Source organism: Mytilus trossulus, chromosome 11, assembly GCF_036588685.1.
Source record: "Mytilus trossulus isolate FHL-02 chromosome 11, PNRI_Mtr1.1.1.hap1, whole genome shotgun sequence".
Classification (NCBI taxonomy): domain Eukaryota; kingdom Metazoa; phylum Mollusca; class Bivalvia; order Mytilida; family Mytilidae; genus Mytilus; species Mytilus trossulus.
The window spans coordinates 33,410,287-33,424,765 of record NC_086383.1 but is presented as its reverse complement, the minus strand read 5'-3'; the positions used below and the strand labels follow the sequence as shown (position 1 = coordinate 33,424,765).

Genomic DNA, 14,479 nt, shown 5'->3' with positions numbered 1-14,479 from the left:
CGGAATTAATATAAGAACACAAACTTATAATTATTTGATAACAGGATAGTTGCAGATTTTATTGTTTGGTTCTTTTATTACATATTTGAGTGTATAATCATTTTTGTTACTTTCTCGCGAATGATTAAACCAAACATGTGTATATGAAAATGTATGTTAACATCAATCATTCTCAAAGACTATTTCCAATATCGAAACGTTCTTTTTTAGCATCTGACACATGTCTCCGAAAATGCATGTAGTCTGTGTTTATGAAAATTCAATTTCCTTTTTGAAAATCTATCTACAGGAGATTTGCGTATTATTTGGACAACCCAAAACAATAAAGGACGATTAGAAATATATCACGAAGGTGAATGGGGAACAGTATGTGATAATGATTTTGATAATGTTGATGCAGCAGTAGCATGTAGACAGCTCGGATATTGGTGTGTAAAACATTTAACATGTACCATGTCTTAAGCAGAATAACAAGTGCAAATATTTGATAAATTGACCAAAAGTACTATCAAGGATTTAAAATTCGAAGTTTTTTTTAACAGCTACATGTGAAAACGCATACCCCTCTTGTTAACAAATAATAACTTATTGATTTGATATTGAAAGCATTCAACCAGCAGTAAGCCTACTAATAATATAAATGCTGATGAAATGAAATATAAAAGACATCAATTAAATTTTAAGATTTCGTTTTTTTACCTGTTTTTAAAGATAAAAAGAGATCATACTTTTATTATACCATTCGTAAATTTTATAAACAAATGATACCAAATTACATTAATCATAAATTATGGAGGCATCATATTTCCATTTTGAAATGTTTTTTCAATCACATATTCAATTCATTTAACAGTGTGTCAATTTGACATTAGCGGACAAGCATCTATATTCATAGATAAGTATCAATAAGTAAATTAAGATAAGCATCATACATCTTCTTTTAAATGCATATTGAAATCGTTCTGTCTTAGTAAGTTTTTTTGTTACAAGAAGTCCGTTTGATAGGCTTAATATCGTTCTTTTAAACTAAGATTGGTTGTGTTTATAGCAATTTAACTTAAGTGAGCCCTTATAACATTTCATATATATAGGTTTATTTCTGATACCGTTTTAATAAATACAAATGTTAAAGGTACTGATACATTTAATTGGAATAGGTAAAATAGGTTCAAAAATGACGTAGTGTTTTAAGGTACCATGAAATATACCTACAATCTGTATGCGTCACTAATCCTGACACTCATTTAACCCAGATAAGTAATATTGTTGCTCTTGCACGGACACATTAAAGTAACATAGAAACAACCGAACCAAAATGTTCTCGTTATGTTTGTATATTCATATTTGTCGAGCAAGCTCTTCGGGTTTTTTTTCAGATATACCACATCACCAAGCAATGCGCTTACGTTTTATCGTATTGGCTTACCAGAAAAGTAGATTGTTTGCTTTAAAAATGAATCTGTACGCATTGTTGTTAAAGGGATATTTATGTGTTTAAACGAATTTTTAAATAATCTGACAGAATTAAGATTACTAAACAGAAAGTTGTGGATGTCTATAAACCTGTACCTAACATTTATTTATAGTTCAGGAATGGTGATTGCCGCATCTCGTGTACAGGATGGTCAGGGTACCATTTGGTTAACTGACGTAGTTTGCTCAGGTTCAGAAAGTAAATTAGTGAATTGTACATACAATGTCCATACAGCACAGTGTGAACACTATAAAGATGTTGGCATCCATTGTTTTCTCAACTGTTCAACGGAAGATGAAGGTAGGATGTTGTTTAATACTTAGATTTGAAGCAATCGTATGACAATATATATTTTAACATACAAAATTATGAGAGTCAACGTTGCCATCATGTTATTATATAAGATAAACAAATTATAAGCAAAACAATATATCAAATAATTGAAAAAGAATAAAATCTGCGTATTTTGAATCTACAGAATTTGTAACACCCATAGTAGATAGTACATTTTCTTTATATAAATACGTCTTCTTTGCAGGTACTTTACGTTTAGGTTCGAAGCAAGCTGAGAATAAAGGACGACTTGAAATTCATTATAAAGGTGAATGGGGAACAGTATGTGAAAATTACTTTGGTGATGTTGATGCCGCAGTAGCCTGTATACAGCTTGGATATTGGTGTGTAAAAGGTTTAACATGTAATATGTTTAATGCAGAATAACAAGTACAAATGTTTGATAAATTGACCAAACTTCAAGAAGTACAACCAGAAATTCAAAATTCGAAGTTTTTGTTTACAGATTTATGTAAAAACGCATACCCCTCTTATTAACAAACGATAAATTATTGATTTGATATTGAAAGCATTCAGCCAGCAGTTAGCCTACTAATATATAAGCGGGTGAAATAAAATACAAAAGACATTAATTAAATTGAAAGATTTTGTTTTTTTATCTGTTTGATTTTATTATACCATTTGTAAACTATATAAACAAATGATTCCAAATTACATACATCATAAATTACGAAGGCATCATATTTCCATTTCGAGATCTTTTTTTCAATCACGTATTCAATACCATTTAACAGTATGATAATTTGAAATTTGCGGACGAGCATTTTTATTCATAGATAAGTATTAATTAGTAAATTAAGATAACAATCATACGTTTTCTATGAAATGCACATTGAATTCGTTCTGTCTTTTTTTCTATAAGAGGTCCGTTTCATAGGCTTAATACCGTTCTTTTTAAACTGTAAGATTGGTTGTGTTTATTACAAGTAAACCTTAGTGAGCCCTTATATCATTTCATATACAGAGGTTTATTTCTTATACCGTTTTAATAAATACACATGTTAAAGGTACTGCTACATTTGATTGGAATAGGGAAAATAGGTTCATAAAGCAAGTATTGTTTTAAGGTACTGTAAAATATACCTCCAATCTGTATGCGTCACTATTCCTGCACCTCATTTAACCCAGATAAGTAATAGTGTTGCTCTTGCACGGACACATTCAAGTAACATAGAAACAACTGAACCACTGTTTCCCGTTATGTTTGTATATTCATATTTGTCAAGCAAGCTCTTCGGTTTCTTTCCAGGTATACAACATCACTAAGCAATGTGCTTACGTTTTATCGTATTGGTTTCAGGAAGATGAGGTTGTTTTCTTTAAAAAAATATTCTAAAAAAGAAGATGTGGTATGATTTCCCACTGAGACATCTCCCCACAAGAGACCAAAAATGGCACAAAAATTAAGAATTACAGGTCACCATACGGCCTTCAACAATGAGCAAAGGTCATACCGCATAGTCAGCTTTAAAAGGCTCCGAAAGGACAATGTAAAACAATTCAAATGAGAAAACTTACGGCCTTATTTATATAAAAAACAAAACAACGGAAAACAAATATGTAACCCATTAACAAACGACAACCACTGAATCACAGGCTCCTGACTTGGAACAGACACATACATAAATATTGTGGCGGAGTTAAAGATGTTAGCGGGATCCAAACCCCCCCTTACCTGGGACAGTGGTATAACAGTACAACATAAGAACGAACTATACAAATCAGTTGAAAAAGGTTTAACTCGTCAGATGGACAAGAATACAAGTGGACGTGGCAGGGTATTTGTACATCCCAAAAACAAAAAGACACTAGAAACAGAATTGAAAGTACTCGTAGTTAACTGACAACTAGTGCAAAGCCACTAACAACTAATAAAAAATCATGCATCTAAGACTACATTATCAATCCGTACACATCCAACATCCAATGGAGTAAGTGTAAAGACGTCATAAACAGTTAGAGAAAAAAATTACCTTGTGCAATGCCAAGATACAGGTATCGACAGATTGTAGATCCATAAATGTGTATATGTTTATAACATACAATGATATTTAGTTTGCTTTTAATTTACTGTAAACAAAATCAATATGTATACCAATTAAAACAATATTCAATGTTCTTATTACAGTGTTGAATTGGTAACCTTTTTAGAATAAGTTGATTTAAAGGAGCGATAAGTTTACAAGGATCATTTCTAAATTTCCGGGCACGGTAAACAAAATTTCCGTAAAAACAAGGGTGTGCTTTTTCGTTTGAAATAAGTATAATACAGGTAAAACCAAATCTTTATATTTATGGAAAAAAATTATTAAAGGTTTTAAGTAATCTATTGTAACGATATCCCTGATTTAATAATTTACCAGTAATACATAGATTACGTTTGTTAAAATAAAAAAAAACGTCATACCTGACACGGGCATAGCGCACGGGCTGTGAAATATAAACACTGTAAGATGATGCCAAAGGAACATCACCATCTAAAAACGAAAAATCGTCCCTTTTGTTGTAAATTTTAGTGTGGAGTTTCCCGTTTAAAAACGAAATATCTAAATCTAGAAGACGACAGTTATAACAGTTTAAATTTCATTTATTTAAATTAAGTTCTTTGGGGTACATTTCAGCAGAATATTGAGAAAATTCTTGATTATTTAACGAAAAAATATCATCAAGATAATGGTAAGTGTTGTTGAATTTAGTGAGTTTAGTCATAAACTGGGATTCGTAACAGTACAAAAACAAGTCTGCTATTAAAGGGGCGCAAATAGTGACCATAGGGTTACCTATAACCTGTCGATAAACTTTCTTGCCGAAACGTGAACAAATGTTATCAAGGAAAACATTAACTGCTTCAATCATCTCATCACACCTCCAGTAAGTATATCTAGCATATATACTTTTCTCTTTAAAAAAAAAGGCTTTAAATGAGTTGCAGCAAATATATTTGAATTCAGATTTACCAAACGACTATTTAATTAAATAGGAAAACTTTTATTTGATAAGATAGTGTGGAAGTGTATCTGTACGTATTGTTGTTAAAAGGATATTTATGTATTTAAACGAATTTATAAAATAATCTGACAGAATTAAGATCACTAAACAGAAAGTTGTGGATGTCTGTAAACCTGTACCTAACATTTATTTATAGTTCAGGAATGGTAATTGCCGCATCTCGTGTACAGGATGGTCAGGGTACCATTTGGTTAACTGACGTAGCTTGCTCTGGTTCAGAAAGTAAATTAGTGAATTGTACTTACAATGTCCATACAGCACAGTGTGAACACTATAAAGATGTTGGCATCCATTGTTTTTTCAACTGTTCAACGGAAGATGAAGGTAGAATGTTGTTCAATACTTAATGTAAGACAATCGTGTGACAATATACATTTTAGCATACAGATAACACACAAAATTATGAGGGTCAACGTTGCCATCATGTTTTTATATAAGATAAACAAATTATACACAAAACAATATATCAAATAAATGAAAAAGAGTGAAATTTGTGTATTTTGAATCTACAAAGTTTCAAACACCTGTAACAAATAGTACATTTTCCTTATATAAACGCTTCTGCTTGCAGAAAAATACATTTTTTTATATGAATGCCTCTTATTTGCAGGTACTTTACGTTTAGGATCGAAGCAAGCCGAGAATAAAGGACGACTTGAAATTCATTATAAAGGTGAATGGGGAACAGTATGTGAAAATTACTTTGGTGATATTGATGCCGCAGTAGCCTGTAGACAGCTCGGATATTGGTGTGTAAAACGTTTAACATGTAACATGTTTAAAGCAGAATAACAAGTGCACACATTTCATTAATTGACCAAAATCTATAACGTAATATCAGAAATTTAAAATTGGAAGTTCGTTTTTTACACCTATATGTGAAAACGCATTCCCTACTTGGTAACAAACAAGAATTACAATTAAAGCTGCTGATATGAAAAAGAAGAGCCAACAATTGAATTTTTAAATTTAGTTTTTTTGTTCTATTTTTAAAGATAAAAAAAACCATACTTTTATTTTACTATTTGTAAATTACATAAACAAATGATACACGATTACATCAAGCATTCATTACTGAGGCCTTATATTTAATTTAGCATTTCGAGAATGTATTTTCAATCGCATATTCAATATATTTTAATATTTTGGCAGTTTGAAATTAGTGGATAAGCATTTAAAATCATCGATAAGTGTCAATTAATCAATTAGGCATCATACATCTTTTATGAAATTCATATTGAATCCTTTTTATCTTCGTATGTGTTTTGATACACGAAGTCCGTTTGATAGGCTTGATATCGTTCTTTTAAACTGAAACACTGTTTGTGTTAAGAACAATTAAACTTGAGTGAGCTATTATTACTAGCTATTTATTAGTTAAGAGAGTTCTAGACAACTATGTATCACGAACTATTAGAAAATTTACTCACTTTATTATCTACTGGCCAAAAAAAAGACAGTTGCTTCAATGGTAATTTCTAATTATAATTGTTATTTTATTAAACATTACTTGAGTGGTAATCTTTCGAATATTCACCTCTCTTTGTTTTGAACTTTTGTCAGATACTCTAAACTATTTATTTGTAATGCAGTAATAAACAAATGCCCGCTTCTCTTTACTTTTCTCTTCATGATTTTATCACATGAGGTTAAAAAAACTAATTTAAAAATCGTGTCCATTTTTTCATGATTTTTGAAAAAAGGTTCTTATATTAAATGAAGTATAGACATGATAGATGGTCAATTCCAGTCAAATTTTCATTATTCATATCTAAAAATCAAGGAGGTGGGCCTTCATGTCTTTCTGTTTTTCAAATTCTATTAATTATATACTATCAATGTATGACAGTTTTCTAAAATGTTTGTTATTTCTAAACAGAGGATCGAACATCCTGAAAATGAAAACTGAGAACATTTGACAATCAAGTCAATGAAAAATATTTGTCTGTGTTTCAAAAATAGCAATATGTTACTGCACTGTTTATAACAATTGCAAAACAGATAGCACCTAAAGATAGACTTACATTTGATCTATGGTTGAACATTTCATAAATTAGGTTTATACAAATACTAAAGTTACCGATAACAGTTTTTGGAATTGGAACATTGGCAAATTAAAATAAATTAGAACATCAGTTAGTGTTTGAGGTAATTTGAACTGCACTATAACTACCAACTGTATTCGTCAATAACCTCGCACCTCGCTAAATCTTAATTGTTCATCTTGCACAATAAAGTACCATAGAGACTAGTACTTCCCGAAATCATTTTGTTCACGTCGTGTTTATCTTGCCATATTTTTCCACCGAGTGCCATGAATTTTCAGATATACTACATCACAAAGCAATACGCTTGAGTTACTTACATTTTGTAGTTCTGAACAGAAAGTTGTGGATGTCTATATACCTGTTCCTTTTATTTATTTATAGTTCAGGAATGGTGATTGCCGCATCTCGTGTACAGGACGGTCAGGGTACCATTTGGTTTACTGACGTAGCTTGCTCTGGTTCAGAAAGTCAATTAGTGAACTGTACATACAATGTCCATACAGCACAGTGTGAACACTATAAAGATGTTGGCATCCATTGTTTTTTCAACTGTTCAACGGAAGATGAAGGTAGAATGTTGTTCAATACTTAATTTGAGGCAATCGTATGACAATATACATTTTAGCATACAGATAACACACAAAATTCTATGGGTCAACGTTTCCATCATGTTATTATATACGATAAACAAAGTATACTCCAAACAATATATCAAATAATTGAAAAGGAGTGAAAGTAGTGTATTGTGAATCTACAAAGTTTGAAAGTTCAAACACCTGTAATAAATAGTACATTTTCCTTATATTAACGCTTCTGCTTGCAGAATAGTACATTATTTTATTTGAATGCCTCTTATTTGCAGGTACTTTACGTTTAGGTTCGAAGCAAGCTGAGAATAAAGGACGACTTGAAATTCATTATAAAGGTGAATGGGGAACAGTATGTGAAAATTACTTTGGTGATATTGATGCCGCAGTAGCCTGTAGACAGCTCGGATATTGGTGTGTAAAACGTTTAATATGTTACATGTTTAAAGCAGAAAAACAAGTGCACACATTTGATTAATTGACCAAAATCTAAAACGTACTATCAGAAATTTAAAATTGGAAGTTCGTTTTTTACAGCTATATGTGAAAACGCATTCCCAACTTGGTAACAAACAAGAATTACAATTAAAGCTGCTGATATGAAAAAAAAGAGCCAACAATTGAATTTTTAAATTTAGTTTTTTTGTTCTGTCTTTAAAGATAAAAAAACATACTTTTATTATACTATTTGTAAATTACATAAACAAATGATACACGATTACATAAAGCATTCATAACAGAGGCATTATATTAGCATTTCGAGAATGTATTTTTAATCACGTATTCAATATAATTTAACTTTTTGGCAGTTTAAAATTAGTGGACAAGCATTTAAAATCATCGATAAGTGTCAATTAATCAATTAAGAATCAGACATCTTATATGAAATTCATATTGAATCCATTTTGTCTTCGTAAGTGTTTTGTTATAAGAAGTCCGTTTGATAGGCTTGATATCGTTCTTTTAAACTGAAACACTGTTTTTGTTTAGAACAATTAAACTATTTATAATAGCTATTTATTAGTTAAGAGAGTTCTGGACAACTATGTATCACGAACTATTAGAAAATTTACTCACTTTATTATCTACTGGCCAAAAAAAGACAGTTGCTTCTATGGTAATTTCTAATTATAATTGTTATTTTATTAAACATTACTTGAGTGTTAATCTTTCGAATATTCACCTCTCTTTGTTTTGAACTTTTGTCAGATACTCTGAACTATTTATTTTTAATGCAGTAATAAACAAATGCCCGCTTCTCTTTACTTTTCTCTTCATGATTTTATCAGATGAGGTTAAAAAAACTAATTTAAAAATCGTTTCCATTTTTTCATGATTTTTGAAAAAAGGTTCTTATATTAAATGAGGTATAGACATGATAGATGGTCAATTCCAGTCAAATTTCCATTATTCATATCTAAAAATCAAGGAGGTGGGCCTTCATGACTTTCTGTTTTTCAAATTATTTTTATTATATACTATCAATATATGACAGTTTTCTAAAATGTTTGTTATTTCTAAACAGAGTATCGAACATCCTGAAAATGAAAACTGAGAACATTTGACAATCAAGTCAATGAAAAATATTTGTCTGTGTTTCAAAAATAGCAATATGTTACTGCACTGTTTATAACAATTGCAAAACAGATAGCACCTAATGATAGACTTACATTTGCTCTATGGTTGAACATTTCATAAATTAGGTTTATACAAATACTAAAGATACCGATAACAGTTTTTGGAATTGGAACATTGGCAAATTAAAATAAATTAGAACATCAGTTAGTGTTTGAAGTAATTTGAACTGCACTATAACTACCAACTGTATTCGTCAATAACCTCGCACCTCGCTAAATCTTATTGTTCATCTTGCACAATAAAGTACCATAGAGACTAGTACTTCCCGAAATCATTTTGTTCACGTCGTGTTTATCTTGCCATATTTTTCCACAGAGTGCCATGAATTTTCAGATATACTACATCACAAAGCAATACGCTTGAGTTACTTAGTTCTGAACAGAAAGTTGTGGATGTCTATATACCTGTTCCTTTTATTTATTTATAGTTCAGGAATGGTGATTGCCGCATCTCGTGTACAGGACGGTCGGGGTACCATTTGGTTTACTGACGTAGCTTGCTCTGGTTCAGAAAGTCAATTAGTGAACTGTACATACAATGTCCATACAGCACAGTGTGAACACTATAAAGATGTTGGCATCCATTGTTTTTTCAACTGTTCAACGGAAGATGAAGGTAGAATGTTGTTCAATACTTAATTTGAGGCAATCTTATGACAATATACATTTTAGCATACAGATAACACACAACATTCTGAGGGTCAACGTTTCCATCATGTTATTATATACGATAAACAAATTATACTCAAAACAATAGTATATCAAATAATTGAAAAGGAGTGAAATTTGTGTATTTTGAATATACAAAGTTTGAAAGTTCAAACACCTGTAATAAATAGTACATTTTCCTTATATTAACGCTTCTGCTGGCAGAATAGTACATGTTTTTATTTGAATGCCTCTTATTTGCAGGTACTTTACGTTTAGGTTCGAAGCAAGCTGAGAATAAAGGAAGACTTGAAATTCATTATAAAGGTGAATGGGGAACAGTATGTGAAAATTACTTTGGTGATATTGATGCCGCAGTAGCCTGTAGACAGCTCGGATATTGGTGTGTAAAACGTTTAACATGTTACATGTTTAAAGCAGAAAAACAAGTGCACACATTTGATTAATTGACCAAAATCTAAAACGTACTATCAGAATTTTAAAATTGGAAGTTCGTTTATACAGCTATATGTGAAAACGCATTCCCAACTTGGTAACAAACAAGAATTACAATTAAAGCTGCTGATATGAAAAAAAAGAGCCAACAATTGAATTTTTAAATTTAGTTTTTTTGTTCTGTCTTTAAAGATAAAAAAAACATACTTTTATTATACTATTTGTAAATTACATAAACAAATGATACACGATTACATAAAGCATTCATAACAGAGGCATTATATTAGCATTTCGAGAATGTATTTTTAATCACGTATTCAATATAATTTAACTTTTTGGCAGTTTAAAATTAGTGGACAAGCATTTAAAATCATCGATAAGTGTCAATTAATCAATTAAGAATCAGACATCTTATATGAAATTCATATTGAATCCATTTTGTCTTCGTAAGTGTTTTGTTATAAGAAGTCCGTTTGATAGGCTTGATATCGTTCTTTTAAACTGAAACACTGTTTTTGTTTAGAACAATTAAACTATTTATAATAGCTATTTATTAGTTAAGAGAGTTCTGGACAACTATGTATCACGAACTATTAGAAAATTTACTCACTTTATTATCAACTGGCCAAAAAAAGACAGTTGATTCTATAGTAATTTCTAATTATAATTGTTATTTTATTAAACATTACTTGAGTGTTAATCCTTCGAATATTCACCTCTCTTTGTTTTGAACTTTTGTCAGATACTCTGAACTATTTATTTGTAATGCAGTAATAAACAAATGCCCGCTTCTCTTTACTTTTCTCTTCATGATTTTATCACATGAGGTTAAAAAAACTAATTTCAAAAATCGTTTCCATTTTTTCATGATTTTTGAAAAAAGGTTCTTATATTAAATGAGGTATAGACATGATAGATGGTCAATTCCAGTCAAATTTTCAATAATTCATATCTAAAAATCAAGGAGGTGGGCCTTCTTGACTTTCTGTTTTTCAAATTCTATTAATTATATACTATCAATGTATGACAGTTTTCTAAAATGTTTGTTATTTCTAAACAGAGTATCGAACATCCTGAAAATGAAAACTGAGAACATTTGACAATCAAGTCAATGAAAAATATTCGTCTGTGTTTCAAAAATAGCAATATGTTACTGCACTGTTTATAACAATTGCAAAACAGATAGCACCTAAAGATAGACTTTCCAAAACAAAATCCATAGCTCACCACCCCACCCCCTTGCTTTTATGTTTTATACTCGACTATAATACCCCCCCCCCCCGAAAATCAATTGGTTCATGCCTTATGGGTTCGGCAATGATGCTGCTTTAATCTTGAAAGTACGTTAATTTTTTTTAACAAAAAAAAATCTATAAAATTTAGACAACTATAATAATAATCAAAAATATCAATTTTACTCAAAATAAGTTTCCTCCTTAAATATATACACGATAAAACTAATGTCCTAAATGCCTAGTTTTGTGTACACTTAACCTACACAAGGCCTACATTGACTATCGACTGTGTGTAGGTAAAACATGATTTAAACTACATGTAAACATTGAGTTTTGTCAATGGGAACGCAATTGTGTTTAGTTTACGTGTGAGTTACACTAACACAACACCGAATTTAGGTTAATGTGAACACGGCCTTAGTTCTGAACAGAAAGTTGTGGATGTCTATATACCTGTTCCTTTTATTTATTTATAGTTCAGGAATGGTGATTGCCGCATCTCGTGTACAGGACGGTCAGGGTACCATTTGGTTTACTGACGTAGCTTGCTCTGGTTCAGAAAGTCAATTAGTGAACTGTACATACAATGTCCATACAGCACAGTGTGAACACTATAAAGATGTTGGCATCCATTGTTTTTTCAACTGTTCAACGGAAGATGAAGGTAGAATGTTGTTCAATACTTAATTTGAGGCAATCGTATGACAATATACATTTTAGCATACAGATAACACACAACATTCTGAGGGTCAACGTTTCCATCATGTTATTATATACGATAAACAAATTATACTCAAAACAATAGTATATCAAATAATTGAAAAGGAGTGAAATTTGTGTATTTTGAATATACAAAGTTTGAAAGTTCAAACACCTGTAATAAATAGTACATTTTCCTTATATTAACGCTTCTGCTTGCAGAAAAGTACATGTTTTTATTTGAATGCCTCTTTTTTGCAGGTACTTTACGTTTAGGTTCGAAGCAAGCTGAGAATAAAGGACGACTTGAAATTCATTATAAAGGTGAATGGGGAACAGTATGTGAAAATTACTTTGGTGATATTGATGCCGCAGTAGCCTGTAGACAGCTCGGATATTGGTGTGTAAAACGTTTAACATGTTACATGTTTAAAGCAGAAAAACAAGTGCACACATTTGATTAATTGACCAAAATCTAAAACGTACTATCAGAATTTTAAAATTGGAAGTTCGTTTATACAGCTATATGTGAAAACGCATTCCCAACTTGGTAACAAACAAGAATTACAATTAAAGCTGCTGATATGAAAAAAAAGAGCCAACAATTGAATTTTTGAATTTAGTTTTTTTGTTCTGTGTTTAAAGATAAAAAAAACCATACTTTTATTATACTATTTGTAAATTACATAAACAAATGATACACGATTACATAAAGCATTCATAACAGAGGCATTATATTAGCATTTCGAGAATGTATTTTTAATCACGTATTCAATATAATTTAACTTTTTGGCAGTTTAAAATTAGTGGACAAGCATTTAAAATCATCGATAAGTGTCAATTAATCAATTAAGAATCAGACATCTTATATGAAATTCATATTGAATCCATTTTGTCTTCGTAAGTGTTTTGTTATAAGAAGTCCGTTTGATAGGCTTGATATCGTTCTTTTAAACTGAAACACTGTTTTTGTTTAGAACAATTAAACTATTTATAATAGCTATTTATTAGTTAAGAGAGTTCTGGACAACTATGTATCACGAACTATTAGAAAATTTACTCACTTTATTATCTACTGGCCAAAAAAGACAGTTGCTTCTATGGTAATTTCTAATTATAATTGTTATTTTATTAAACATTATTTGAGTGTTACTCTTTCGAATATTCACCTCTCTTTGTTTTGAACTTTTGTCAGATACTCTGAACTATTTATTTGTAATGCAGTAATAAACAAATGCCCGCTTCTCTTTACTTTTCTCTTCATGATTTTATCACATGAGGTTAAAAAAACTAATTTAAAAATCGTTTCCATTTTTGAAAAAAAGGTTCTTATAATCAATGAGGTATAGACTTGATAGATGGTCAATTCCAGTCAAATTTTCAATAATTCATATCTAAAAATCAAGGAGGTGGGCCTTCATGACTTTCTGTTTTTCAAATTCTTTTAATTATATACTATCAATGTATGACAGTTTTCTAAAATGTTTGTTATTTCTAAACAGAGTATTGAACATCCTGAAAATGAAAACTGAGAACATTTGACAATCAAGTCAATGAAAAATATTTGTCTGTGTTTCAAAAATAGCAATATGTTACTGCACTGTTTATAACAACTGCAAAACAGATAGCACCTAAAGATAGACTTACATTTGTTCTATGGTTGAACATTTCATAAATTAGGTTTATACAAATACTAAAGATACCGATAACAGTTTTTTGGAATTGGAACATTGACAAATTAAAATGAATTAGAACATCAGTTAGTGTTTGAAGTAATTTGAACTGCACTATAACTACCAACTGTATTCGTCAATAACCTCGCACCTCGCTAAATCTTAATTGTTCATCTTGCACAATAAAGTACCATAGAGACTAGTACTTCCCGAAATCATTTTGTTCATGTCGTGTTTATCTTGCCATATTTTTCCACCGAGTGCCATGAATTTCAGATATACTACATCACAAAGCAATACGCTTGAGTTACTTAGTTCTGAACAGAAAGTTGTGGATGTCTATATACCTGTTCCTTTTATTTATTTATAGTTCAGGAATGGAGATTGCCGCATCTCGTGTACAGGACGGTCAGGGTACCATTTGGTTTACTGACGTAGCTTGCTCTGGTTCAGAAAGTCAATTAGTGAACTGTACATATAATGTCCATACAGCACAGTGTGAACATTATAAAGATGTTGGCATCCATTGTTTTTTCAACTGTTCAACGGAAGATGAAGGTAGAATGTTGTTCAATACTTAATTTGAGGCAATCGTATGACAATATACATTTTAGCATACAGATAACACACAACATTCTGAGGGTCAACGTTTCCATCAT

The 14,479-nt window shown here is 30.6% G+C and overlaps 1 protein-coding gene across 1 annotated transcript; it reads left to right on the top strand.

Moving 5' to 3' along the window:
• The first annotated feature begins 297 nt into the window (after window positions 1-297).
• LOC134689978 (deleted in malignant brain tumors 1 protein-like) lies at window positions 298-12,611 on the top strand. The gene is made up of 11 exons (XM_063549948.1): window positions 298-428; window positions 1,587-1,774; window positions 2,013-2,151; window positions 4,974-5,161; window positions 5,448-5,586; window positions 7,267-7,454; window positions 7,748-7,886; window positions 9,538-9,725; window positions 10,022-10,160; window positions 11,925-12,112; window positions 12,409-12,611. Exons 2-11 carry the CDS (start codon window positions 1,594-1,596, stop codon window positions 12,609-12,611), a joined length of 1,692 nt encoding a protein of 563 aa, XP_063406018.1. The 5' UTR covers window positions 298-428; window positions 1,587-1,593.
• Window positions 12,612-14,479: the final 1,868 nt, after the last annotated feature.

Excerpts from the sequence above, each read along its gene's own strand:
- LOC134689978 (XM_063549948.1), top strand. The coding sequence starts at position 1,594 with ATGGTGATTGCCGCATCTCGTGTACAGGATGGTCAGGGTACCATTTGG. Across the intron at positions 9,726-10,021 it reads CTGTTCAACGGAAGATGAAG|GTACTTTACGTTTAGGTTCG; the intron begins GTAGAATGTTGT and ends TCTTATTTGCAG. Across the intron at positions 10,161-11,924 it reads TGTAGACAGCTCGGATATTG|TTCAGGAATGGTGATTGCCG; the intron begins GTGTGTAAAACG and ends ATTTATTTATAG.